The following is a 25,341-nucleotide window of genomic DNA, read 5'->3' as shown; positions in this document are numbered from 1 at the left end:
TTAGAATCTATTTTTTAAATTCTTTAATAAAATGGAAATTCTAGAAATGAAAAATATAACAAATTTAAAACTCACTAAATGGGTTCAAAACCCATTTATGCCTAGTGTTCCATTATTGGAATGCTATGCATGTGGGAGTTATTTATATCCTACTTACTGCTCAAGGTCATCAGCGAGGTCTGATTTTACAATTCAGAAAATTTCAACCTCAGGCATAAATGGGTTAATGACATATTAGACACAGAAAAAGAGTAAATGAACTAAAAACACGTCATCAGAAAATATCCCAACAGAAGCAGAGAAAAAAGAATGGAAATTACTTTTTGTGTGCGTGTTTTTGTTTGTTTGTTTGTTTATTTGAGATAGGTTTTCACTCTGTCATCCAGGCTGGAGTGAGTGACGCAGTCATGGCTCACTGCAGCCTCAACCTTCCTGGGCTCAGGGGATCCTCCCACCTCAGCCTCCTGAGTAGCTGGGACTACAGGCATGCACCACCAAGCCTGGTTAATTTTTCTACTTTCTGTAGAGACTGGGCCTCCCTATGTTGTCCAGGCTGTTCTGAAACTCCTGGCCTCAGGTAATCTTCTGGCCTCAGCCTCCCAAAGTGCTGGGATTACAGGTATGAGCCACCGTGCCCAGTCAGAAATTACATTTTTTAAAAGTGTAAGAGACAGGTGGAACACAGTAATAAGGTCTAACAAGCATGAATCACCCACCCCTTAGCTCCGAGATGAATCCGTCTCTCCTAGGGCCTCGCCAGTATCTGCCCAGCCAGCCCCTGCCACCAGAGCCTCCTAGATACTACAGGACTGCACCCATCCATTCTACCCTCCTGCTCCCTGGAACCTGCAATTGGCCCTCCTGAGGTCTACTCCCGGGGTCCAAACACCAATAGAGTTGAGATCAAATCCCATTTTACCATCTCCTCCCTCGATAACAGTGAGGAAGTCTCTACCCCTCTGGCCCATAGGGGGCCCTATTTCTCCATTTGAAAAAATAGGAATGATAATGCCTACCTTACAGGGGTACTGAGGATGCGTGAGCAAGGTGAGTAAAGACCTGGAGCATCCCGCAGGCAGGAAGTGCTCAATACAGGCAAGTCCTGCGCCTCCCTTCCTCTCATAGAGTCAAGGCCACATTTCCACCCTCCTCACATCTAACACTACCACAGAGGGGACACTCGCCCAACCTGCTGGACTGCTGCTGCTCCTGTGGCTCCTTCCCCACAGCCTCACCAGGGTGTCAAAAGACTTGCCCCAGGCTGCACAGCAAGTTTATGATAGAGCTGACATGAGAATCCAGATGTGCAGCCTGTACCCCTTGTGGGCACTTCCCATCCCAGCCCCACTGACCTGAGTGCACGGTCCAGAGTCAAGCCTGAGAAGTCGAAGAAACTGAGGTACTCCCCGGCCACCAGCCTGCTAAACTCGTTGCTGCCAGGAGAGTATGAGATGTCTGTCAGAAGCAGGGTCCAGCCCAAGGATGACAGAATCATAGGTGTTACTTTAGGAGTAGGGCCCAGGGTACGCTGACCGACCCACCCCACAGACCTGCTAAACCCCTAAGCTACTGGCCAGTTGGGCCATAATGTTCACCCTTGGTCTAAGAGTGTCAGGAAGGCTTCCTGGAGGAGGCACTGTCTCAGTCAACACAGGGAATTAAGAGCTAACCAGACGAAAGGAGTAGGGGTGAGATGATGCCGTGTCCCCAGAGAGGAAACTGCACGACGTGTCCAAGAAGCTACCAGCAGAGCCATGTGGCCAGAACCTAAAGGGCAGGAATGAGGCTGAAAGAGATGAGGCCGGGGCCAGGGCCTGCAGCCAGGGGCAGGACCAGGACTTGATTCAGAAGGGTTAAAGCAGGGATGGTCAGTCTGTATTTTGGAACACGCCACCTGCTGAGTGGAGACCCACAGTAGACTACAGTAGTTGTCCAGAGAGAGACAGAAGGGCTGGGGAGAAGAGAGATTTAGGGGGCAGAACCCACAAGACACAGAGATGGAATTGGCATGAGGCATGGCCAAGAAGGTGGTCCCCAGAGGGAGATGTCAGACTTCGAGACAAGGCATCCGTGTGAGAGTCATCAATCCACAGCTGGTCAGTAACAGCTCAGGGTAGGGCTGAACCCATGCAAGAGGAGAGGGCACACACAGGCTGGCCAGCCCAGAGCCCCGAATCAGGGTGAGGACACAGGAGCGAGCCAGCAAAGGAGGCTGAGAGACAGCAGGTGTGTTTTCCTACAGGCCAACGAGGGGAGGGTTTCAAAAAGACTGGCAGGAGGAATTCTTGTCAAAAACTAGAACAAATTTCCACCTGATTCTAATTAAGCCCAGAGCTCACCCACCCATTTGCCGGACCCGTGGGAAATAGAGAAACGTTAACCACCACCATGAGGACACCACATCCGAACCGTGGAACATTCTTTAGGACAAATAGCTTGGTTTCTTCAACAAATACATGGCATTAAGAAAGGAGGACTGCCCAACTGCAGAACTGTTGCTGATTAAAAGAGACTTAACACACCAATCAGCCAAGTGCGATGTGTGGACCCTGTTTGAGTCTTGATTTCAACATTTTTGAGACAATCAGAGAAAATTAAACACAGACTGAATGTTGGAGAGATTAAGAACTTTTTGTTCCTTTAGTTAAAAATTATAACAGAATCATGATTATGTAAAAAAAGATCCTTATCAGTTGGAGATACATGCTAAAGTATTTCTAAATCAAATGATAGAGTGTCTGAAATATGCGTTACAATCTTCCAGCACATGAAAAAAAAAAAAAAAAGCTGTGGGTCGTAGAGGAAATGAGAATGAAGGAATAGTAACTTTGAAACTCAGTCTTGGATACCAAAAGGTTTCTTTTCTTTTTCTTTTTCTGCTTTCGTGTCTGTTTGAAATTTTCATAAGAAAAAGTTTAATTAAAGAAAAAGAAAGAAATAGCTGGTTGCATGGAAGCTGCTGAAGGGGCTAAGATGAGGCCTGGAGAGCAGCCACCAGATTCAAAGACACAAGGCCGCCAGTGACCTTGGCACAAGAGGTTCTGAAGTTGGGATAAGGGGGAGGAAACCAGTGTGGAGGGGCTAAATGTGGAGAAAGAAAAGGGACAGAGAGGCCACCCTGAGCAGAAAACCCAAGAATTTTGGCAGGAGGAGGAAGTGGGGTTGAGAAACAATTTTTGTTTTTCAGATGGGAGAGACTTGAGCACAATTAGCTGCTGCAGGGAGTGGCTGAAAAGATGGAGGAGGGCAAGGGCAGGCCATAAAGAAGGCTCCTGAAAGGATGGCAATAGGTCTGGAGGTCCAGCCCAGCAGGAGAGATGAGGGCATCTGAGTTGTGATTTCTGGGCTGGAGAGGTTGTCAGGGACCCTGTGCAGGAGCAGCATGGAGACTGCAGAGGGTGGAGGAGGCAGGAGGGAAAAGAGGGGGATCAAGGACCTGAGCCGCCATCAGGGCTCCCAGAGGCCTAAAGCCCGCATGTCAGCTCAGCTCCTATTCATAGACAAGAGTCTGGACTGTCTCCCAGCCCTGTGAGCAGCGCAGTGGGGCCAGACCTCCTCCTGCACAGCTGAGAGCCTTAATGTGGACACCGAGAGGCACTCTGAGTGAAAGGGCCATGGCAGGTGGCAGGTGGACACACCAGTGGTCAGATGTGCACAGGATGTGCCGGCGGACTCCCTCAGTCCTGCAGTCCTGCCTGTCCCGTTCCCTTTGGGACCCTCATCTAGCCAGTTCCCTTTGCACCAGTCTGAAGGCCAGAGTGTGTGCTTTGGGGTCTTCAGCTCCTTCAGCTGGTTCCGATAAACAGTGGGGCTCAGTGAGGGCCAAGAGCCCTTTCCTGAGCTCTGAGTCCCACAGGTGTCCCTCAAGGCCCAGGTTCTCCTCTCTGGCCCCATTAGCTAGGCCCAGCTCCTGCCGGCTTCTCTGTCCTCACATCCACTGTGACCCCATAACCACATCCCACATCCCACACCCCCAGCCCTGAGGGGCCGCCCGCTACCACCCCTCCCTGAGAGCATAAGCCTCTCCCAAGCAGCCCAGAAAGGAAACAGATTTAGGCCGAGGCCAGGAATGAGGACAGTGGCAGGAGGAGGTATCCTTGGGGAACTGTTGGGAGCACCCCCCAGCACCAGGCACCCCTGAAGGAGGTCACTTACACCTCCTTCAGGCTGAGAAAGACATGAGGTTTGCCTGGGTTGGGGGCAGGGGAGACCACACTCACTTCTTGCCCAGCTGTCGGGCCACATCACAGCGCTGAAAGCCCTCGAGGTGGTAGAGGCGGCGTGCCAGCCGGCGAGCAGCTTCACTAACCCCCTGGCACCCGTTGGCCAGTGGGTCTGCGCTACCAGGCTCCAACCCCTCCGAGCTGCTGAGCTCAGAGTCTGAGTCTGACAGGCCGTCCTTCAGGCTGGGGTCACTGCAGATGGAAGGTGGGTGGAGGAGTAGGGTCAAAGGCCCTGGGGAGGCGGGGAGGCTCCTCAGGCCTCTGCAAACCATGCAGAGGCCAGAGCAGGGAAAGAAGCTCCACTGCAGTGGGAGGGAATGAATCAGCCTTTCAGAAGAGCCTCTCACGTGAACTCACAGCACAGCTCCCTGACTCCCCCCAACCTCTACCAGGGCTGAGAAGGCCTGGAAGAGCAGAATGAAACCTTAGGACACAGGGTGGGAAGTCTGGATGCAGATGGTAGACCAGGTGGCCTTGAAGAGGGCGTGCTGACTCTGGACACTGAGTCACCCTAATTTGCTTTGCCTCCTCTGGGTCTCAGTTTCCCCAACTGCTCAGTGGTTCTCCCAGCTCCCAGCCTGGGCCCTGCCTCACCTGGCTGAGTTCAGCAATTTGTCCGTGTCCTCCTCATCATCATCCTCGTCCCCCACTGGGCCCTGGGGGCCATCTTCATGGAATCCATTAGGCATGGCCATGAGAGACAGGCGGCTCAGGACATTCTCTGAGCGGCTGCTGGAGATGGAGCGCCTCAGAGGGCTGCCCAGCTCCCCATCACCACCAGCTGCTCCCATGTCCCCCTCAAACCCCATGTCCCCAATGCCCAGCCCAGCCCCTGGCTCGGGGCTGTCACGGGCCCGCTGCTGGATGAGGGGCGTGAGGGGGGCCTCGAAGCTGACACAGCTGTCACTTTCATCCGTGAGGCTCAGCCCGTCTAGGGAGTCAAGGCTGCTGTACTGGGTGCCCCGCAGCAACTCTGACTCCAGAATCTTCTCAAATGTGGCGCTGAAGCCATCCCGCACATCTGGCTCCCCGGAACCATCCAACCTGTGGGATGCAAGAAGCCAGTCACCATCCTACCAAGGTGTCCCCCATACGAGTGCTGGTGACTACACTCATCTGGGTCTGGGAGGCCCCTGGGGGCACAACACCCCCCATCCTGTTCACTTATCCCTTTAGCCAATACTGACTGAGAACAAGGTACCAGACACCAGGCTGGGTACTGAGAATTCCATAGGGAAAAGAGGAGGCCTGGGGCCAGGGCCATAGTGGGCATCAGATATATGTCTGAATGAATGAATGAATGAATGAATGAATGTAAGGCCTTGTCCCCCAGCCCAGCCTAAGGGGCTGCTTCCTCCAGGCTCCCAGAGCATTGTGAACATCTTCTTGTCACAACCAGTGTCACACTGGGTCATAATTTTGCTCTTCCCAAACACATTCCAGCTGTCAAGTCTGGCCTCAGTGCTACCTTCTCAGAGAGACCAGGGGAGGCAGGCCCACAGCACGCTGGCCTCCTGCTCCAGAATCTCTTCATTTACTCCCCAGACCTTCCCGTCATGTAAGATACTGTCTGTTCCCCAGCCCCAGAACAAAAGCTTTGCAAAGCCAGGGAGTACCCCACACACAGCAGGTGCTCGGGACATCTGGGTGAATGAATATATGCTTGTCAGCCCCACGGCCCGGCCTACACTTCCCAAGCCCTTACAGGACCCCGTGCTGTCCGCCAAAAGAGGCCTTTGCACTGGCTCTTCCCTCTGCCCAAAGTTCTTCCCCAGCTAAAGCCCTCCTTCCACAACCCTTTCTCATCGAGGCCTGCCCTGACCTCCTGACCTAAACCATGTCCTGTCTCTGAACACCACAGCCCCTTTTTTCCTTTTTTTCCCCAAAGCACTTATCTCCTTCCAACTTACCATGTAATTATTTATTATTTTAATACCTATTGTCTGTCTCCCCACTAGACCGTAAGCTTCATGAGAGCAAAGGTTTTTGTATGTTTTATTCATCTCTAACACCTGGAAGAGAGCATTGCACATAGATGAACTAAGGAGGCTGGGAAGATTCTTATCCACCAGGGAGATGATCAGGTACATAGGCAAGGAAGGAGAGAGAGACTGAGAGAGCAAGACCAAGAGATGGGACAAGAAAGAGACAGAGGAAGAGGACAACAGCGACAGGGAGAGAGATAAAGACAGAGCTAGACAGACAAGGATAGAGGTGGAAGATAGAGCCAGCAAGAGGAAGAGACACCAGGAAAGAACACAGCAGGCCAGCCCAGCCCATTTCAGATCAATTGAGGCCCATCACCTGCAAGGAAGCACACCCCTCCCTCCCTCTCCATCATTCTCCCCTGAGGTTCTGGCCACGCCCTACTTTCCCCCAGCCCCTGCTGCCTAGTGGAGACTGAGCTGTATTTGGAGGACTGGGAAGTGCCCCTTTCCCTCAAACATCTCCTTGCCCCCGCCCCCCCCCCCAGCCGCCCCGTGCCTAAGATTCCATCCCAGTGTGCTTCCTGGAGAAGGCACTCCCACCCAGCCCCAGCAGGAGCTGAGACTGAAGCCTCATTAGGCTCTCTCTTGCCAAGGAACAAAGTGGGGAGGGGGGCAGAAATCTAAAAGGCACAGAATGCCTGGCAGGGGCAGGATGGAAGTTTCCTCTACTGACCTCCAGAAGAAGAGAAGAGGAAAGAAATTTCATTGCCATGGCCACCAGAGCAAATACCAAAGTCAGCACAGTAAAAACACCTCTGCCAGGCCTGTTCTGGACACTAGAGATATCCAAACAAGACAGAGCCCTGCCTGTGAGGAGCTCTCAGCTCAGTGTCAGAGCCACCAGTGGAAACCCCATCTCCAACCCCATCATGCAACTGAGCAGACCTGAGCGGCGGCCTGATGGGAGCTTGAAGACCATCAGCCCAGTCTCCAAGCATCCAACTGCCCCCAGCCTCTCCATCCCAAGTAAAGATGCCACCTCAATACGGTGCACTCTAAGAAGCCGCAGTCCCCTGTCCCCGCCCCACTGCCAGCCATGGGGCTGCCCTAGGCCCTGCCTGGATAGAAACACTCTGATGGCCACGCCACATCCAGTGCCACAGACACCCAACCCCACATACTCACACTCCTGCCCAGGGATCTAGAGACATGTATCCCTACATAACACATAACATGCCCCCAAATGTGCAGCCACAAATGACCAGGCCAAGGGCACCAACACCCTCCACCCACAGCCACCAGCCCCATGCATACCAACATGTTCACACACCCCTGTGCACACATGATGTTCAGGGCAGGCACCCACGTGTACCCCCCATGCACCCTCACATGCCTCCCACACACTGCCTGTTCAGGCCAGAGCCAGCAGCTATGCATGCTAAGACTTCTAAATGCCTTCTTTTTTCAGCCCACCCTGGTGCCTTCTAGACATTTCTCTGTCCCTTCCCCACCCTGCTTGTCCAACACACCCCCAGAACTCCAGGTCTCTCCACCGCCTACTGAGGACAATAGAAATTGGGCTGTAACTGCAGGACTGAAGTGAGATCCCTGATAGAACTTTCTGATGATTACTGCAGGTGAGAACAGCTAAGACAGATTAAAGCCCAGAGCCTGCTTTCCCGGAGTCAGTTGCAGGATTTGGGAGATTCTCATTTCCAGGAAGCAGAGGGATGAACCAGATGAATTTTCACATCAGGCATTTTAAAAGGATTTGGAATTTGAATGCCCAGCCTGGGATGGAGGGAGGGCAGCACCCCCCCAACACCAACTCACATAGAAGCAGCTCACGATGGCTCGAGGGGCTGAAGGTGTGGGGGGCACAACCTTCAGCCCCCCAGTCTGCTGGACTTTGAATTCTCTCTCTGGGCTCTGTCCTTTCAAAACACCCAGAATCTGAGCAAAAGAGGGATATGAAATCCCCATTTTATTTAAGAGAAAAACAAAAACCAGAGAGACTAAGTGGCTAGACCCAGGTCACACAGCAACAGAGCAGCCAAATGGGTGAGTTCCCATCCCGAGACACCCACTCACCCCAGCTGAGGTTCCTCAGCATCCGGGTAGAGGCTCCTGGAAGCATTGTCTCCTTCTGCCAGCCTGCCAGCCCTCCAGGGCCTGGACTCTGTTGAATCTTCCAGAATGTTCAAATCTGGCCCCAGGGCTAGGCCATTGGTGAGGGAGAGGCCAAGGCCGAGGCCATGGAAGGCCACGTCTGGGTCCTTCGTGGGATCCTCAGTGTCTGCTGGGGTGCCCCTTTGCTCATCCCCTGGGCTGCAGAGGCCACTGTTCAGGCCCTCACTGGCCATTCCATTCTGGACCCCTGGCTCCTCCTCAGGCTCCAGGCTGGGGTCACGGGCAGCATCGCCTTCCTCAGGCTCTGCAGCTAAGAGCTTGTCCTCCTCCATGGCAGCCACTGCTTCTGCCTGTCCTGGCTGCTCCTGGGACTCCTCCAGACCTGGCAGCAAGGAGAGAGGAAGGGCTGGTCAGACAGGGCTGGGGCTGGGGCTAGGGGTGCCTAAAGTCCAGCAGAACCAGTGGCAGAGCAGCCTGCCCAAGAGTGGGAGATGGCCAAGACAGTCCCCTCAAGGGCCTTCCGGCTGGAGTGTAGATTCGGGCCATGGTCCCCTCACTGCCCTGCCCAAAGAGCCACCTCACCTCACCTTTGACCCTGGCCAGCCCATTGTGCCCCAGTTTCTGCACTTCCTGTTACCTCTTATGTCTCTGCTGTGCCTGCAGAGTTCACCAAAGCCCTCTGAGGAACATCCAGGTAGGAAGGAAGTGGAGAAGGCTCCAGCAGGGCCCCCTTCCATTCCCACTAGTCAGTGATGGAGACAAACCACAGGCTGACAGCCGCCAGTCCCCTCGCCTCTTCCCACATTCTCACCCTGGCTCCAGGAACCAGAGATGAGTGAACCTTACCTTTGTGGTTAATGGAGGGAACTGGGCTGGAAGACTATCTTCAAGGAGGAGTTAAGAGAGGAGGCAAGGAAGTCAAGAGATGCAGCCTGATCAGAGCAGGGCCCACCCCAGAAGGCAAAGTGAAGCCTGGAGACAGCCAGGAATGGACCAGAGTGGGGCGCTGTCCAGGGTGCTGGGCAGGCGGCACCGCCTGGGAGCCTCACAGAGAGCCCAGGCTTCCTCCACCACAGCCAGTGCCCAGATCCCCAGCTGTCCAGACAGAAGGAGGAGACCTGGGTTCCCCTCCACACCTGAGCCCCCTTCAGAGCTCGCCCAGCTGCAAGGAGGGGCTCATGAAGAGGCTGCCAAGGGGCACTCTGGGGAGAACACTAGAAGGGGAGTCAGGCTCTGCTCTGCCCAACTCTCTGTGTTACCTCATGTGAGTCCAAGTCAGGCCTCCTCACTGGCCTGCCCAGGCCAGCCCCACTCCCCTCTAGATCTGTTTCTCTGCTGTAAAATTAGGAGATGCATTTCCCACTATCTTCACTTCCGCTGTCTCAAATGGATTAGGACCAGCCCACATTTCCCAAAGGCTTCCTGCCCAACCTAATCCCAGATGTAATGTGCAACAGGCTGTGTTCTGGCTCTCCCCTTCTCCCCTGTCTGCCCCTGACCCTACCTAATCTAAGCTAACCCTCTCCCCAAGTGGCCTCTGCTAGTGGGGACCCAGACCAGACCTTCCAAATGCCCTGGAGAGAAGTGGGAATTGGGGCCATTTCTCCCAGTTCTGGCTGGGCAACTTCTTTCCTCCCCTTGCTGGGCCTTGGGCACCACTCTGCTCTGGAGAGGGATGCTGGGGGTTCAGGAGAGGTTGCATGAGAGGGAGTGGCCAGCCTTCTGGGATGCAGCAGAATGAGCTGCAGGTCCAAAAACAGGGATGTAAGTGAGGCCCGAGATTCCTATACTTGCCTGGTCAAAAACACCACCTGAGGAACTTGGTACAATGCAGATTACCAGGCTGTACCCCAGAACTCCCAAACCAGAAGCTACAGGGGAGGGGTATCGTCCTCTGTGATTCTTATAATCAGTCAAGTGTGGGAACACTGGTATAGGCTCCAGGAGAAAAGTCCCACCTAGAGAACAAGAGCCTAGGGAGGAAAGTGGGTCCACTTCTCAGGAATTCTGGGCCCTTGAGGGGAGCTCGGCCACCAGAGTCCAGTTAAGATTATTTGACTTGGGTTTTCAAATATGGAATGGAAAAGAAGAGGACAGAACCGACAGACCTGGGACCCCTGCCCATTTACACTGGCATTCACCTCCTAGAGTTTTGATGACAGCATAAGGGGGATTTTTACTTTAAAAAAAATGCCCACAGACTTTTAAACATCTGAAGAGCCATGCTCTAGAATATCTGGGCCCTGATCCTAGGACATCAGGGACCTCTAGAGGTCCAGCCCTGAGTGAGGAATTCTTTCTGATCTGCCCTAAATCCCTGCTGCTGTAGTTGCTATTTCGATCTGTTCCCTCTGGTTATATACTCAGAGGAGGAAAAACAAGAAGTCACCTCCTCGACAGAGACTTCTGGTTGGGAGGCAGGGGGGACATTTAGAAAGGAAAAAGAAGGGGGGCATTGGCCTGCTGCCTGAGTTCTAGTCCTCTGATCTGCTTTCTAGCCCAGGGGCCGGGATGAGCATTTGCGCTGGGGCACAGTGTTTCAACCCAACTTCACCAGGATGACTCAAGCTCCCTCACACATACCTAGAGGCTGAGCACCCCACCTTGAGTCAGGGCTCTGACTAAACCTCTGTGAAACCCACCATTTAAGAGTATCACCAGCTTTGCCTGATGCTCAGCCTACACCAGCACCAAAGTCAGAACTGTGGACAGATTGAAGACCTCTTGGGAGACCCCTCCATCCCACCCCAACTTCCAGCAGCTGCCTCAGGCTGGCTCCAGCCCTACCTGCCCTGCCATGTCCTCCTTTAGCTGGGAGTGGGATGGAGGTCCTGCCAACACCAGGCACTGGGCCATGTCCTTGGTTTCTGGGGGTGGGCAGACAAGGGGCAGCATTGAGCTCTACTCTGGGCGGGGGACCCAGAATCCCTGCCTGGGCACGGACCAGCTGAGCCCAGAAATAGCTGAGCCAGAACCCCCTGTCTTGCTGAGCCCAAGGGAGGGTGGCATAGAGGGGAGGTTTTAGGGCAGAGGTGTAAAATGATGCCCCACGTCCTCACTCTGAACCACTATGTGCCCTGGGACTCATCATTTCTCCCTCTGGCCTTTGTAAACCCATCTACGGGGGGTGGGGGTATCACCTCAGTTCACCCTCAGGGCCAATGGGAAACTTAACGTCACAAGTCACAAACACTGAGAGAGCTGGGGTCCAAGGAAGGGCAAACTCACTACAAGGCTGAGGACGAAAGGTAGCTGTGCTCCACCCTTTCTACCACCGTATTTGACAAATGAGGAAGGTTGAGGCACAGAACCCAGAAAAGTTTGCGTGAGGTCCACAGAGTAGCTGTCTCTAGAACCCAGGAGTAGCCTCCTTCTGCAGCTAGATGGGCTAGAAATGCAGAATAAGCACCCAGCTTCCCAGGCCCCCCGCCAAACCCTCCCAGGAGATCCAGGGCCCAAACCCTCAACCAAGAGAATTGGCCCAAAGCAGTGGCCCTTCCCACCTCCAGCCCTGCTGGCGAGAGCCAGGGAGCGGGTGCAGCTGGGCCACTGGGCACTCATCCCATGGAGACGCCTGCAAATGACAGGCTGGCATTGGCCAAGATCCCCCCGCAGCCTCTCTTGGCCTCATCCAAGCCCCTCTCCAGGCAGGGGCTCCCACTAGCCTCAGCCCTTGGAATAACCTTGGGCTTGGCAGCCTCTTTTCAGCACCAGCTGAGATGGATCCCATGATGATAGTGGAACCCTGGCCCCGCCAGCTGCCAGGGCTGAGTGCCGAGACAAGCACTTCCTGGGTCTCAGCTCTCCTGGGTAACCCTGTTCCCCTCCCCACTCTCCCTGTGGCAGCTGGAGGGAGCTACAAAAACACAAACCTCCCTCCCTCCTCATAGTCCTCTAATGATCTCCCTTAGGTTAGAATCCAGTCTCCCCAGCATGGCCTGAAAAGGTCCTGCAGGAGCTGGTTCTGCTGCCCTCTACCAATCCTCATGCTCTCCCTCATCAGCCCCAATGGCCTTCTTTCTGCTCCCTGAGTTCATTCCCACCTCAGGGCCTTTGCACTAGCTATACCCTTGGCCTAGAATGCTCTTTCCCTAGACCTTTAAAAGAGCCTCTCTGCTACTCAGGGCTCAACTCCAACACTGCCTCCTGAGAAAGGCACTGTCTGACCCCTGGCACTCCAGCACATTCCTCCATGGAGCACCATAAACTCAGCAGAACTGAAGCTCTCTTTTCTATGTGTTTACTGATTCCCTGCCCATCTCTGTACTAGGATGTAAGTTCAGTGATGGTGGGGACTATACTTGGCACACAGTAGGCACTTAGAAAATATTTGTTAGATGAAAACAGGGATTATCATCATGCCTATTTGTGGCAGAGTCAAATAAAGGTTGAGGGAACTGCTCAGAGTCACAAAGCTGGAAAGCAGCAAGGCTGAGATTCTGATGGAATGCTAGATCGTCATAGAAATAATCTTATGGTCCCTTTCATGCTGGGATTCAAGCTGGGGACTGTGGGGAAACTCAAGGACAGGGCCAAGGTAGGGGCCCACCAGAGAGGGCTCCAGGGGCCAGCATGCTCTATAAGACACAGGGCAAGTGCATGGGTGCTGCACCTGAAAGCAGACACACAACGCAGGCATGGGTGGGCACATGCACACATACACACATTTGCCCACACACACATGCACACACACATACACACACAGAGGGAACTGGGCAGCCACTCATGAGGTAATCCCTCTGGTTTGCCTGGTAAGGTGGGGACAGGGCACCTGCAGGCCTAGGGGCAAGGTTAAGGGCAACTAGATCTACATCACTAGGCATCCAGGGTCAAAACTGTCCTGGGTATGCAGAAGAGACTGGGATTAGAGAAAATTCTTCCCAAATGTCAGCATGGTGGCAAGGCTGAGACCACAGCTGACCCAGGGAGCAAATATAGGAGTGCCAGGACCCTCACGTTTTGCCTCCAGTGGGCTAGGGGAAGTTGGGCACAAAAAACTCCTCTCTGGTCTCATGTTCCCACATGCACCATTGATCCCTAACCAGTTCCAAGTCCTGGACCTCTTGGTACATCTGATGGAGAATCCTGCCCCAGACTCTCACAAATGTGTGAAACATTTACAGTGTTTTTGGAAAGGCTCAAAGCCCCCTGTCCATCCTTGATTCCATACCCTAACCTGGACAGTCTCCAAGGACCTGCCGCCTGATACTTGATACTTGGAGAGAGTTCCATGAGGGTTATTTGGCAAAGAAATCTTTCTTTCTTGGACCTATTCTCTGCCCCCGTGGAAACCCACCCTGAACACACACATTGGCTCACTGCTCTTCCCCAAAATCCCTACCCAAAATTCCCTATATCACCCAGATTTTAGCACATGGGCTAGGATCTTCAGACACACAAACACACATGAACATACGCAAACACACAAGACATGCACAGACACTTAAAAGAGATGATCAGTGCAAACAGGTGGCATGTAGGAAGTGTTTACAGCAGACCCTGACCAGCTGGCCCCCACACCATCATGGGGCCTAGGATGGCCCAGGCCTGGGCACTCCAGGGCTCCACAGAACCTGCTAGGCCACTGGCAGCGTAGGCAGTAGGGTGCTGCCAGGAAGAGCCCTCAGTTGGGCCCCCGTCGCCGTGTTCCCTTGTAGTCTCTGGCAACCAAGGAGCCTAGAGTTAAGGGTCTTCCCATCTCCAAGAGCTCCAGGCCCCCTCCCTAATCCCAGGCCAGCCTCCTCCACATCCCAACTGCCCAGGAAGATGCCTAGGATAATTTTGAAGGGATGCCCACCAAGGAGCCTCAGGAACTTCCTGGATTCCACACTCCAAAGTGACCCTAAACCCTCCTGATCCACTTGGTCCTCCCAACTTGGACTGCCTTGTGCTGCAACAAGGGCCTCAGACTGGGACAGTCCAGGAGGGCGTGTCAGTGCCCCTACCTGTATGCTCAGAAAGACCAGGCTCCAAATCCAAGCTCTGCTACCCACAAGCTGTGTGATTTCAGGCAGAGTGCCCAACTCTCTGAGCTCGGTGTCCTCCTGCATAAAAGTGGGTGCCAACAGCTTTTGTCCTCACAAGGCACCTGTGAGGACTAAAGGAGATGGCATGTGTTCAGTGTTCAAGGGTGGGCTGCTGTCTCTCAGAACCTTTTAGGGGCTTCAGGGAACCCAACTGGCTATCCCCAAGGATGCCATGCCCAGGACAGCAGCACACAGCAGAGGCCACTCAGCCAGCACCCAGTGGATATTCATCCTTGGCAGCTGTCAGAGCGAGTTCTGAGGCAGGGGCTTCAGAAGCCCAGCCTGAGGGTACAGGCAAATGAAAGACTCCCATGGTGCCAGAAGGGTGGCCAGAGAGGGCACCCCCTCCCTTTCCCAAGGCAGCTGAGGTCCCTACTGTCCTGCCCTCCCAATGCTCACACCCAAAGAGCCAGGCTCACTCCTACCTTTCCATCTCAGGGCACACGAGTGTACGGCAACAGCCAGGAACCCAGGACTCCCTTAAAGATGCCCATCCCTTTCAGATAGTGTCAGTTTAGAGTGATGACCAGCCCCCACCTGCTTTCCTTCCCTCAGTGTGGCCACCAGGGAACCAGCCCTTGCCTTGGGCTCATGTTCTAACGGTCAGGCAGGCAGAAGTCCCTGGGGCTGCGTGCACATTTGCATCTTACCTGCATGTGCTTTGCTGGGATTAACAGGGGCCCTAAGGCCTCAGTCCACAAAGGTCATTTCTGGACATCTCCCAGCTTGCTTCTCTCCCCAACTCCCAAGTCAATTGGCACCTTCATTTGCTTATAATTTGCATACATCTGCATGCTGGTTGAAGAGCCCTTAATACTAATGAAATCCACAATGTCTGCTGTCAAATTTCAAATCACGTTTATAGCTGGTGACTCTACACCCACTGACTTCCCTCCCTACGGGATGAACCCTCAGCAGGAGCCACAAAGGACTAAGCTGTCCTGGTCAGGAAACTTCATAGCCAGACTGACTACTGTGCCACCTTCCTCAAACTTCAGAGGGCACTGGATTCACGCCGCTTTAGCCCACAGGCTCATGGAGCCCATAGGCTAACATGAGCCTGTGGGTTGAGTTGAATCCTGAGAGCTACAGTGGACTGACCAAGTGCAAGTCCTCCCAACCAGCCCAGCCTCAGATGAAACACCTGGTAAGAGGCAGCACTGAGGGAGCTCAGCCTCTGAGCAGCTCCCCCCAGGCTGCTTCCACAGCCAAGAGACATAAACCAAGAAGCTTCCTCCTCCCTTCTCTCTGCCCGGTTTCCACATACCCCACAACCTCTAGGTCCTCACATTCTCTATCCATGCCCCCAACTCCTCTCCCTCTCCTGCTGTGGCCTTCCTCCCTAACCCGTCCCCAATCTCTGTGTTAAGTAGCTTCTCTTCACTCCTCCCCAGCTGAGTCCTCCCTTCCCCTCCCTCCTCTTCCCTGTCCAGTCTTGTCTTCTCTTTAGGACTTCAGCTCAGGGTCTAAAGGTTGTGGCCTCCTTGATGAAAGCATGTGGGATGAAGTAAGCAGGTGTGAAAGGGGCTGTGCTGGTCCATTTAACTGTCACTTCCTCTCTCTTGACCATGGCCTGCTGAAGGAAAGTCAGGAACTCTAAAGCCTTACCTATCCAAGGGCTGTACATGGGGCAGGAGAGAGAGGGGACCCAAGAGTGACACCAACATTTGTGCTCTGCGCAATTAGAAGGATGGAGTTGCCGCTCAAGAAGGGAAACTAGACGGAGCAGGTGTGGGGAGGAAGATGGGGGCAAGTCGAGGTAGGGTGTCCAGCAGGCAGGAAAGCTGAGATGCTGCGTAGGCTACTGGAGCTTGCAGGAGAGGTCGAGACTTGGAATTTAAATTTGGGGGCTGGCAGCACATAGGTGGTACTTAAAGCCACAAGACAGGATGAGATCTGTACGAAGGAGACGGAGGAGAGATCCTGTGCAGGGCGAGTGCTGGGGCACCCTGATATCAAGAGATGGGAGAGAGAGAAGAGGAACCAGCAAAGGAGGAGAAGGAGCAACCCACGAGGTAAGAGGAAAGCAGAAGAACGGGCGTCCTGGAAGCCAAGGAAGGTATTTCAAGGAAAAGGGAGATTGGATGTGTCTACTGCTGCTGACGAGACTGAGAATTGGCCACTGGCTGCAGCAACAGGAACATTATTGATGACCTTGAGAGGAGAGGTCAGTGGAGTGGAGGGGGAGAAAGCCCAGTAAGAGTGGTTGAGTCAAGAGGGAGCGGGAGAAGAGGATGTGGAGACAGCGAGTCTAGACAACCCTTCCAGGGAGTCTCTCTGCAAAGGGGAGGAGAGATGCAGCAGTAGATGGCTGGGGAAGACAAGAGAATCTCTTTTTTTTTTTTTGAAATGGAGTCTCCCTCTGTCATCCAGGCTGGGATACAGCGATGCAGTCTCAGCTCACTGCAACCTCCAAGCAATTGTCTTGCCTCAACCTCCCAAGTAGCTGGGATTACAGGTGCCCACCACCACACCTGGCTAATTTTTGTATTTTTAGAAGAGATGGAGTTTTGCCATGTTGGCCAAGCTGATCTCGAACTCCTGACCCTCAGGTGATCTATTTGCCTCAGCCTCCCAAAGTGATGGGATTACAGGCATGAGCCACCATGCCCAGGGAGAACCATTTTTAACACAGAAGAAATAACAGCAAGATATCTGCTGATGGGATGCTCTAGCAGAGAGGAGGACCCGATGATACAGGCAGGGACCCTGCTGGAGTGATGTTCTCAAGCAGGCACAAGGGGCCATGATCTCTGCACAAGTAGAGGGGTGGCCTTAACCAGCAGGGACACTTCACCCACAGAGACAGGAGAAAGCAGAGCAGTGAGTGCAGATGCTGGCAGACAGGTGAGTGTGGCTCTGGGAGCCTCAGGACGCTCTAACTGCTTATATTTTCTCAAAGATGATCCGCTGAAAGGAAGGATGGGAGGGACTAGGGGGGTGTGGGTAGAAGAGCAAGTGGGGGCCGGGTGCAATTGCTCATGCCCATAATCCCAGCACTTTGGGAAGCTGAGGAGAGCAGATCACTCGAGGTCGGGAGTTTAAGACCAGCTCTGGCAACATAGTGAGAGACCATCTCCTACACACACACACACACACACACACACACACACGAAGAGCAAGTGTGAAAGAGTCATCTAGACAGCAGAGAGGCGACAACCTCAGAACCTGTGCTGTGCCTGCTGGACTGCACTAAGGACCCACCTGAAGTTCAGTGTTCACGGTCTTGGACTGAAAGTGAGAACAGTCAGGGCAGTGGTTTTGCTCAGCCCTAGTCAGCCGCACGTGCAGGTATGGGGTAGGTCAGGCATTGGATTTAACCAGCGTTGGGGTTTTGCCAAGCAAGTGTGAAGAAGCAAAATGAGTTAAGGGAATTGGGGTCTGCAAGGTAGTGGCAGGATTATCCTGACTTCTACAGGGGCAGCTGCCGTCTGAGCTAGCCCAGCCCTGCTCAGTCCCCTCTATGCTGGTGCCTGAAACCCGCCATCCATTCCCCGCTGTGGGTTATGTGTGGCTCTTCTTTCTGCCCCAATCTCAAAATGAGCTTCTGCGAGGGGGCCACAGGTGGTCACCACCAAATGAACTTCCCAGATACCATTACTCTGGCCTGGAGAGCACCTCAGACCTCACACACTCAAAACCACAGCCTCCATCTCCCTTCCCAAGCCACTGCATGAGCTCATCATTCCCACTCTCCCCACCTCTAATCAGACACAAGGGCCTGTCCATTCTGCTTCCTAAATCTCTCCCACCTCCATCCCCTCTCCCATCTCCCACCAGCAACACCCTCCCAGCAGGGTCACCAAATCACACAACTCCACTCCCTCTGTGCACCACACACAGCAGCCCCAATCCAGTCCCCTGTGTCTTGTGCTGGGTGCTGCCACAGCCTCCTGGCTGGTCTCTTTCCCATGTATTGACCCAGCCAACCCTACTTTACACTCCTCAGAGTGCATTTCCAGCACTCAAAACTGCTCCAACATCCCCTCTTCAAAACCCTTCAGTGGTTTTCAAGTGCCGTTGGGGAAAAGGCCAGCCCCTCAGCCCACATTCCAGGCTAGCTGTGGCCTTAGCCTGCCTTCCTGTCTGGCCCCCCATGCCCTCTCCCCTTGCTGTGCCTCTTACTACTTTCTCTGGACCTCCCCTCTCCGCCACCAACAGCACAGGTCTGAGCAGCAGGCTCCTCCACCCCCAACCCTGAGGTTGCAAGCTCCCTGAAGATCTCTGTCTGCTTCTTCATTCTCCAACATCTGGTCTGATGTAGGGGTTCAGTAAGATTTGCTGACCTGGTGCACAGATTAAGCTTTTGGAGGTAGAGAAGGGGGAGGAATAGAATTGAAATACAGGGACCCCTGAGCCAAGTGACCTAACTTAGCGCCACGTACTACAGAACAAGAAAATAACGGGTGCCTCCCAATATCATGCACGGAGAAGGGCTTGACATCATCTATGGGATATTCTTGCCCCAAAATGTTTAACTTGAATCTAATCATGAGCAAACAAGAAGACGAATCCAGAATGTGAAACATACCACAAGCCTTCGAAATTAACAATGTCATTTAAAAATTTTCAAAAAAGCCAGAGATTCATCCAGATTGAAACACTAAATGCAATGTAAGTTCCATGATCAAATTTTTTTAAAAAAAACAACAGTTATAAAGGGCATTACTGAGACAACTAGAGATGTAAATATGGACTACATGCTAGGTTAAACTGGATGATAACTAAACTTCTTGGGTATGACAACAATATAGTCTTTTTGTAGAAAAATGTCCCTGTCTCAGGAAATTCATGCTGAAATATTTAAAAGTGAAGTGTTAATAATGTTGGCAACTTACTTTCAAAAGGTTGAGAGAAAGAGAGAGAAACAAGTGGGGCAAAACGTTAACAGTTGGCAAATCTAGGTCTCCGGGTGAAGGGTATGTTGGTGGTAGTCACCATATTATCAGCTTTGACAAGATAAAAAGTAAGGTGGGAGAAGAAAGGGAGTGGAGGGAGACATTCCAAAGAGGGGAGCTCAGGGGCTGGGATTTGGGGGCAGGAGTCAGAGGAGAAGACATTCCTTCCCTGGGGCAGCCCACAAACCTGGGCAAGCAGGGCTGTGGGCTGGCCCTGGGCTGGATGCTTGAGTCACCACAGGCCAGGCAGGCACAGTGCTGAAGTGATTTACCACCTAAAAAAGGGGCCAGACCCTAAGGAAGCAGACTCACCTGTGGGCAAACCGGCTTAGAGGGACAAGGAAAACAAGCCTGCCCCAGGGAGACCAGGGCAGGAACATGGGCCCCTATCCCTACACTGAGCTGTGGCAAGGAGCCAGGTCTGGCCCCAAGCCCACCTAACCCCCAAACACCACTCGATGGGCGACAGCCTAAGTGTATCCTCCTTTTCGGAGAACCAGTCTAAATATGGAGCCTCAGACATAAGATGCCACTCAAAACAGATTTTCCTGGAAAAGACCATCTGGCAAAGGAGGTCTAGAGCATCGTCTGTCGCGAGAGGCAGTGTTGATCTCCTGCAAGCCAAAGTCCAGAATAGGAATGCCTGATCCCACCTCCCTAGGAAACTCCAGCTTAGTGCTTGTTTTTCCCAAGGTCATCCCCTTGCCCAGATGGAGAGGCACTCTATCCCACCTCCCACCTCTTTCCTAAGTTGTACCTCCAAGACAGAAGAGGATGAGGATGGGGACACAGGTCTGAGTATCAGACAGTTCTGGCCAAGTGCAAATCCTCACTCTGCCATTTACTAACCAGGGGACTTTAAACAAACAACTCCATCACAAAATGGGAATAATGGTAGTGTCTCCCTCTAAAGACAGTTATGCTATGAGGGTACTTGGAGAATATGCTCCATATATGGAAGCTGGGTGAGGTAATGCCCCAAGCCACTCTCTCTCAGTCCTGTCTAGAGCAGGAAGTCATTGTTTTCAGCTACTTTTACTCCCTCCCTTCAGGGAAGACCCTGGGAGACATTACTGGTCAGGTCTGCTTGTGGAGCATGCACCCCATAGTTGTCAGGTCAGGACAAGCTGCAGGAGGGAGACCTCTCAGGGGATCCCTGGGCTGCAGGGTGCAATTCACCCAAGCATTGAGACTTCAATCTTGCAAGAGGCACCAGTGAGGGAGGCCCTCTGAAGACAAGAGGACAACATAGTCATTCTCCTTCAGCTGGGCCACACCCACCTACTCACCCCATTGGATGGGAATCTTCTGGGGGCTCTGGCCAAATCCTAGGGATGGCTATGTTTCCACCAGGACCAAACTTTGCAGTAGCCCCACTCAAAAGCCACTGCCTCCCACCATATATTGGGGAAAGGGGCTTCTGGGAGAACAGCAGGCACATTTTACTCATTCAGAGATCCCAGGTCACAGAACTTGGAGCTTCCCTGGGAGGCAGGTTCCTAACCTCCTGGGGAGAGGGTGGAAGAATGACAGAATAACTGCATCTGCCCAGGGCCTTGGGTTGGGTTTGGAGGCAGTCCCAGCCCAGCGCCCACCACCACCCCCATTAAGCAGCCCTTGTCTGTGGGATCTAGAAAAAGGAACTGGGGAACCGAGGAAAGTCCAAACCCAGGCCACTCACCTGCCCTGGCCATACCCTGAGCCCTCTCCCCGCCCCCATCAAGCTCAGCCTGGCTTATCCCCAGGCTGCCAGGAGTCTAAGGCCCTCTTCGATTGTGACTGCTGCTTCCGCTCTGGGTTCTCTTTTTGAGCCCCCCCAAGATGGCCCCAAGACAAAGGGGTGGGCTTGAGACAGTGGCCCCCTGGGCCTATGCAAAAACAATGCCCCCAGTGATCATTCCAAGGAGCCCCTGGATCCTCTAGGAATAGCAGAAGTCTGAATACCTCCTCTGAAGAGGGGGCCTGCTGGGCAGGGTGGTCCCCAATCTGGACTCCTTCTCCACCCAGCCCCAGCAGCCCGCTCCTGGGACCCCTCCCTCCCGCTGCTGCCTCGGCCATTATGTGCCTCCTCGGCCTTGCCTGCCACGCCCCCGTGCGAGCCCCCGCTCTAGCGGCGGAGCCGGGAAGGCCTGGCAGCCAAGCCAGGCTGTCAAAGTTGGAAAACTGGAAACAGAAATAAATCCTCAAAGCTGCAGCTTCGTGAAGGTGGCTGCCGGCAGGCCCTGGCACCCAACACTCCGATCTCCGGCCACCAGGCTGCCACTAGCACCCCCACACACACGCGTACCCCCAGATTATACAAAAGCCGGGAGGGGGGAGCGGGCGGCGGAGCCGGGAGACAATCGGGTCGGCAGCCCCCACCCTCCTCCTTCAGGCTGGGCTCGGGCTCTCCCGCGGCGCCCCCTCTTCCCGACCCAGACCCGGCCAGCCCGGGCTTCCTCGCTCGGCCCCATCTCCATGACAACCGTATCCTTCGGATGCTCCAGACGCCGCGGAATTGATCTGGAATTGTAGCTTTGTTAGCGGACCCGGGCGGGCACAGAGGGCAAGGGCGGCGCCCCCCACTCCGCACGCGGCCCCCTCCCCGGCCGCTCCCGCCCCTGCCTGGCCGCCAGCGGGGAGGGGCGGGTCCCGGAGCCCCGCGGCCCCACTCACCAATGCTGGTCCCCGCCGCGGGTCCGGCCTCTCACGGCGGGGCCATCGGAGGCCGCCGGGCTGCCCGTCCCGCCCCGCCGCCCCGCCGCCGCCGGTCGGAGCTGCCCGCGCCCGCCCGCGTCCCTTCAGGTGCCGGAGCCGCGGTGTGGAGAGACTGAGCGAGGGGGACGGACGGCAGGAGGGAGGGAGCGAAGCCGGGAGCAGGAGCAGGAGGAGAAGGAGGAGGAGGAGGGAGGAGCGGGAAGGGCGGGGAAGGGCGGAGGCACTGCGGGCGCTCGACAAGCGGGAGCGGAGCGGGGAAGGGAGCGCGGCCCCTAGCCCAGCCCGCCAGCCGCGCACAGCTCGCCCCGGGACCAAGAGCCTGCCGGGGAGAGCGCGGCCCATCCTATCCCGCCCCGCCCCGCGCGGACCCTTTAAGAAAGTGGGGGAGGGGAGCGCCCGAGATCCCGCCCCTTCCTAGCCCCGCCGGGCCCCCGGCTGTCCTCGAATCCCTGGCCAGATGCAACCATCTCCACCCCCCAGGCAGGACCCTGCGGCCCAGAACCTGATCCTTCGGGACCCGCCAGGCCCTCGAGGTGAAGGAGGGGGCGGGTCCTTGCCCTCCTCCCAAGGTCTGTTCAGGGAATGACCCCTGCCCCAACAGTCCCCCGACACACGGCCAGTCCCCTGGAGACCCCGCCAAGGGAGGAGCAGGGAGTGCAGGGGGCCGAGGTGAAGGATCTCAGAGAGGAAGACTGAACCCCTGAGACTCTAGAGACCGAAGGGACGGAGACCTGGGCCTGGGGTGAGAAGGGGCACTCAGGACAGAGTGGGAGGGGAGGAGGCAGGAGAGAGGAGAGACAAAAGAGACCCTGAGGGAGGCAGAGGTGAGAGGTGAGTCCAACCAAGAATGCACATCCCAGTGCCAGGTCAAAGGAAAGTCACCCTAGGCAGATATAAGGAGACAGAGGGAGAGACAGACGGGGCCCCGGGTGGAGAAAACCATCTCCCAAGGCAGCTGTCCCACGGTGGCTCCCCCAGGTCAAGTCAGGGCCCTGATGCCTGCCCCTCACCCCAGGACCCTACCTGAAGAAGACGGTTTACCAACTGTACCTGGGCTGGACATTAAGAACTTCCTGGCTGTGAAGCACCTGCAGAGTAAGAGTCCACATCTCTGAGCGGCAATAAAGGGGCCCCACCCAAGGGATTTAAGGAGAGGGTGGGGAGCAGGCCCAGTGCCTGGGTGAAGACAAGTCAGGATAGAGACAAGCCCTGCCACAGGAGGCCACTTTCTACCCCTCTCCCTGACTCCAGCCCCTGGGGACAGTCACCACACCCAGCTGCTTCCACTTTCAGACCTCTGCAGACCATCCACACTCTGCCCAGTGAGGCCTTGATCCGGCTGCGCTCAGTGACCTCCTCCTGGACCCTCAGATTCCTCCTTAAATGCCTCTTCCTCCATGAAGGCTTCTCTGACCTTCTTTCCACCCATGAACACACAGACATGGACGCTTCTTAGGGAACAGGAAAAGGATCTCCTGACCTCTTAGGGTGGCAGCAATTGGAAGCGTGGGGTCTGAGCTCTGCTTAGTCTCCCTCTCTTCAAGCTGGGTAACAGCTGGAGCTGGGACCTCATCAACCATGGTGACATCCCTAACCATGAATCTACCAAGAGCTCTTCAATTGTCATATTTAACTCTCAAAACAATCCTACAACCCATTTTACAGATGAGAAAGCTGAGGCTCTGAGAGCGTAAGTCACTTGCTCATGGTCCCAGGAGACCTAAACCTGTGGGCATAGCTGGCCAATTAAGAGGGCACTCAGACCGCACCCTTCACTGCCCATCAAACCCAAGGACATTCCCACAGAGCCTAGAAACAAGGGAGCCACTCTCTCTGCAGGTGCCCGGGATCTTAAAGGGCACAGAAGGAGCTTAGCTTCCCTGCTGTCCTGCACTCTACCGCCCTGCCCTCTGCTACCTGAAGTCAGAGAAGGGTGGAAACTAGCACGGGCTGTGGAGAAAAGTGCACGTGGCAGGGCTTAGATTCTATACTCCCCCCCTTGGCACCCACGGCCTCAAGTCACAGCTGGACCACCTTTCTGGGCTCCTACTTCCTCATCTGCCCAATGAGGATGGTAGCAGGCCCCCCTCTTGTGGGGCTAGCATGGGGACCAAAAGAGCTGATGTGCTCAAGACCCGGCACACAGATGCCCTCAAGAGCCCATGGCTATTCCAACTGTAATGATGACTTATTCATGGAATGCATTATTTAATCGCTGTCCACCAGATGGATTCTGAGCCCCTTGAAGGGTTCACAGTATATCCTCAGCACCTAACACTCAGTATGGCTTAATAAGTTACATGGAAGGAAATAATAGGGAAAGGGGAAAGGCAGACACAGCTGTCTCTCCAGCTAACCTGCTCCCAGCTGGCACACAGAACCTAGTCTCTGCCCCCAGATCTGCCCCCTATCCTTTGTAGCTCCAAGAGCCTGTGGCGGGGGAAGAAGATCCGGGTTCTAGTCCAGTCCTCTCCACTTTCTAGCTGTGTGGCTATGGGCGGCTATACCCTTTCCTGAACCTTCCTTTCCCCTCCGTCAAGTGGAACTAGATCCCAGGGGTTCAGAGGGCTGTCTGGAGGCCACAGGTGGGCTCTGTGTGAGTGCTCTGGGTGCCACGGACACTGGAGAGGGGAGTATTGTTACTGTTCCTCGTGGCTACCTTCACCTCTTCAAAGACGCAGGGTCGGCCGGGCGCGGTGGCTCACGCCTGTAATCCTAGCACTTTAAAAGGCCAAGGTGAGTGGATCACGAGGTCAGGAGAAGAAGACCACCCTGGCCAATATGGTGAAGCTCCGTCTCTACTAAAAATACAAAAATTATCTGGGCATGATGGCACGCACCTGTAGTCCCAGCTACTCGGGAGGCTGAGGCAGGAGAATTGCTTGAACCGGGAGGTGGAGGTTGCAGTGAGATGAGATTGCCTCACTGCACTTCAGCCTGGTGACAGAGCGAGACTCCTTCTCAAAAAAAAAAAAAAAAGTTTCGTCTGGGCGAGGTGGCTCACGCCTGTAATCCCAGCACTTTGGGAGGCCAAAGCAGGCTGGGTCACTTGAGGTCAAGAGTTTGAGACCAGCCTGGCCAATATAGTGAAACCCCATCTCTACTAAAAATACAAAAATTAGCCAGGCATGGTAATGCATTCCTGTAATCTCAGATGCTGGGGAGGCTGAGGGAAGAGAATCTCTTGAACCTGGGAGGTGGAGGTTGCAGCGAGCCAAGATTGTGCCACTACATTCCAGCCTAGGTGACAGAGCAAGACAGAGAGAGAGAGAGAGAGAAAGGAAGGAAGGAAAATAAAAGAAGGAAGGGAGGGAGGGAGGGAAGGGAAAAGACAGCAGGGTCAGCATCCCCCTACCCAGGAACCAGAATAGACTATGTTTTCATTTCTCAAGGGAAAGAAAAATGGGCAGCTTCTCCCTATTCCTCCAAGTGACCTCCC

General features: G+C 54.4%; 1 protein-coding gene and 1 long non-coding RNA gene across 14 annotated transcripts in view; one reads left to right on the top strand and one right to left on the bottom strand.

Moving 5' to 3' along the window:
- The window catches only part of PSD2 (pleckstrin and Sec7 domain containing 2), an 86,460-nt gene that overhangs the window by 24,217 nt on the left and 36,902 nt on the right, over positions 1-25,341 (bottom strand). The window contains exons 1-8 of one of the 13 annotated variants that reach the window (XM_078360843.1): positions 21,861-22,246; positions 17,512-17,578; positions 14,958-15,116; positions 14,227-14,378; positions 8,243-8,663; positions 4,818-5,267; positions 4,221-4,415; positions 1,353-1,433 (exon numbers count right to left, since the gene is read on the bottom strand). In XM_078360843.1, coding sequence (XP_078216969.1) covers positions 1,353-1,433; positions 4,221-4,415; positions 4,818-5,267; positions 8,243-8,613 — 1,097 coding nt within the window. In that variant the 5' untranslated portion in view covers positions 8,614-8,663; positions 14,227-14,378; positions 14,958-15,116; positions 17,512-17,578; positions 21,861-22,246. Of the gene's footprint in view, positions 1-1,352; positions 1,434-4,220; positions 4,416-4,817; positions 5,268-8,242; positions 8,664-11,068; positions 11,149-14,226; positions 14,379-14,957; positions 15,117-17,511; positions 17,579-21,860; positions 22,247-25,341 lie in introns of those variants that run through there. The other 12 variants (XM_078360800.1, XM_078360815.1, XM_078360823.1 and 9 more) reach the window with 12 other exon arrangements.
- On the top strand, positions 21,716-25,186 carry LOC118151668 (uncharacterized). Its single transcript, XR_004740090.3, has 4 exons — positions 21,716-21,989; positions 22,383-22,471; positions 22,918-22,997; positions 23,196-25,186. It is a non-coding gene; the product is annotated as an uncharacterized LOC118151668 (long non-coding RNA).

Source organism: Callithrix jacchus, chromosome 2, assembly GCF_049354715.1.
Source record: "Callithrix jacchus isolate 240 chromosome 2, calJac240_pri, whole genome shotgun sequence".
Classification (NCBI taxonomy): Eukaryota; Metazoa; Chordata; class Mammalia; order Primates; family Cebidae; genus Callithrix; species Callithrix jacchus.
The sequence above is the reverse complement of the archived record's forward strand: the minus strand, read 5'-3'. Positions and strand labels throughout refer to the sequence as shown.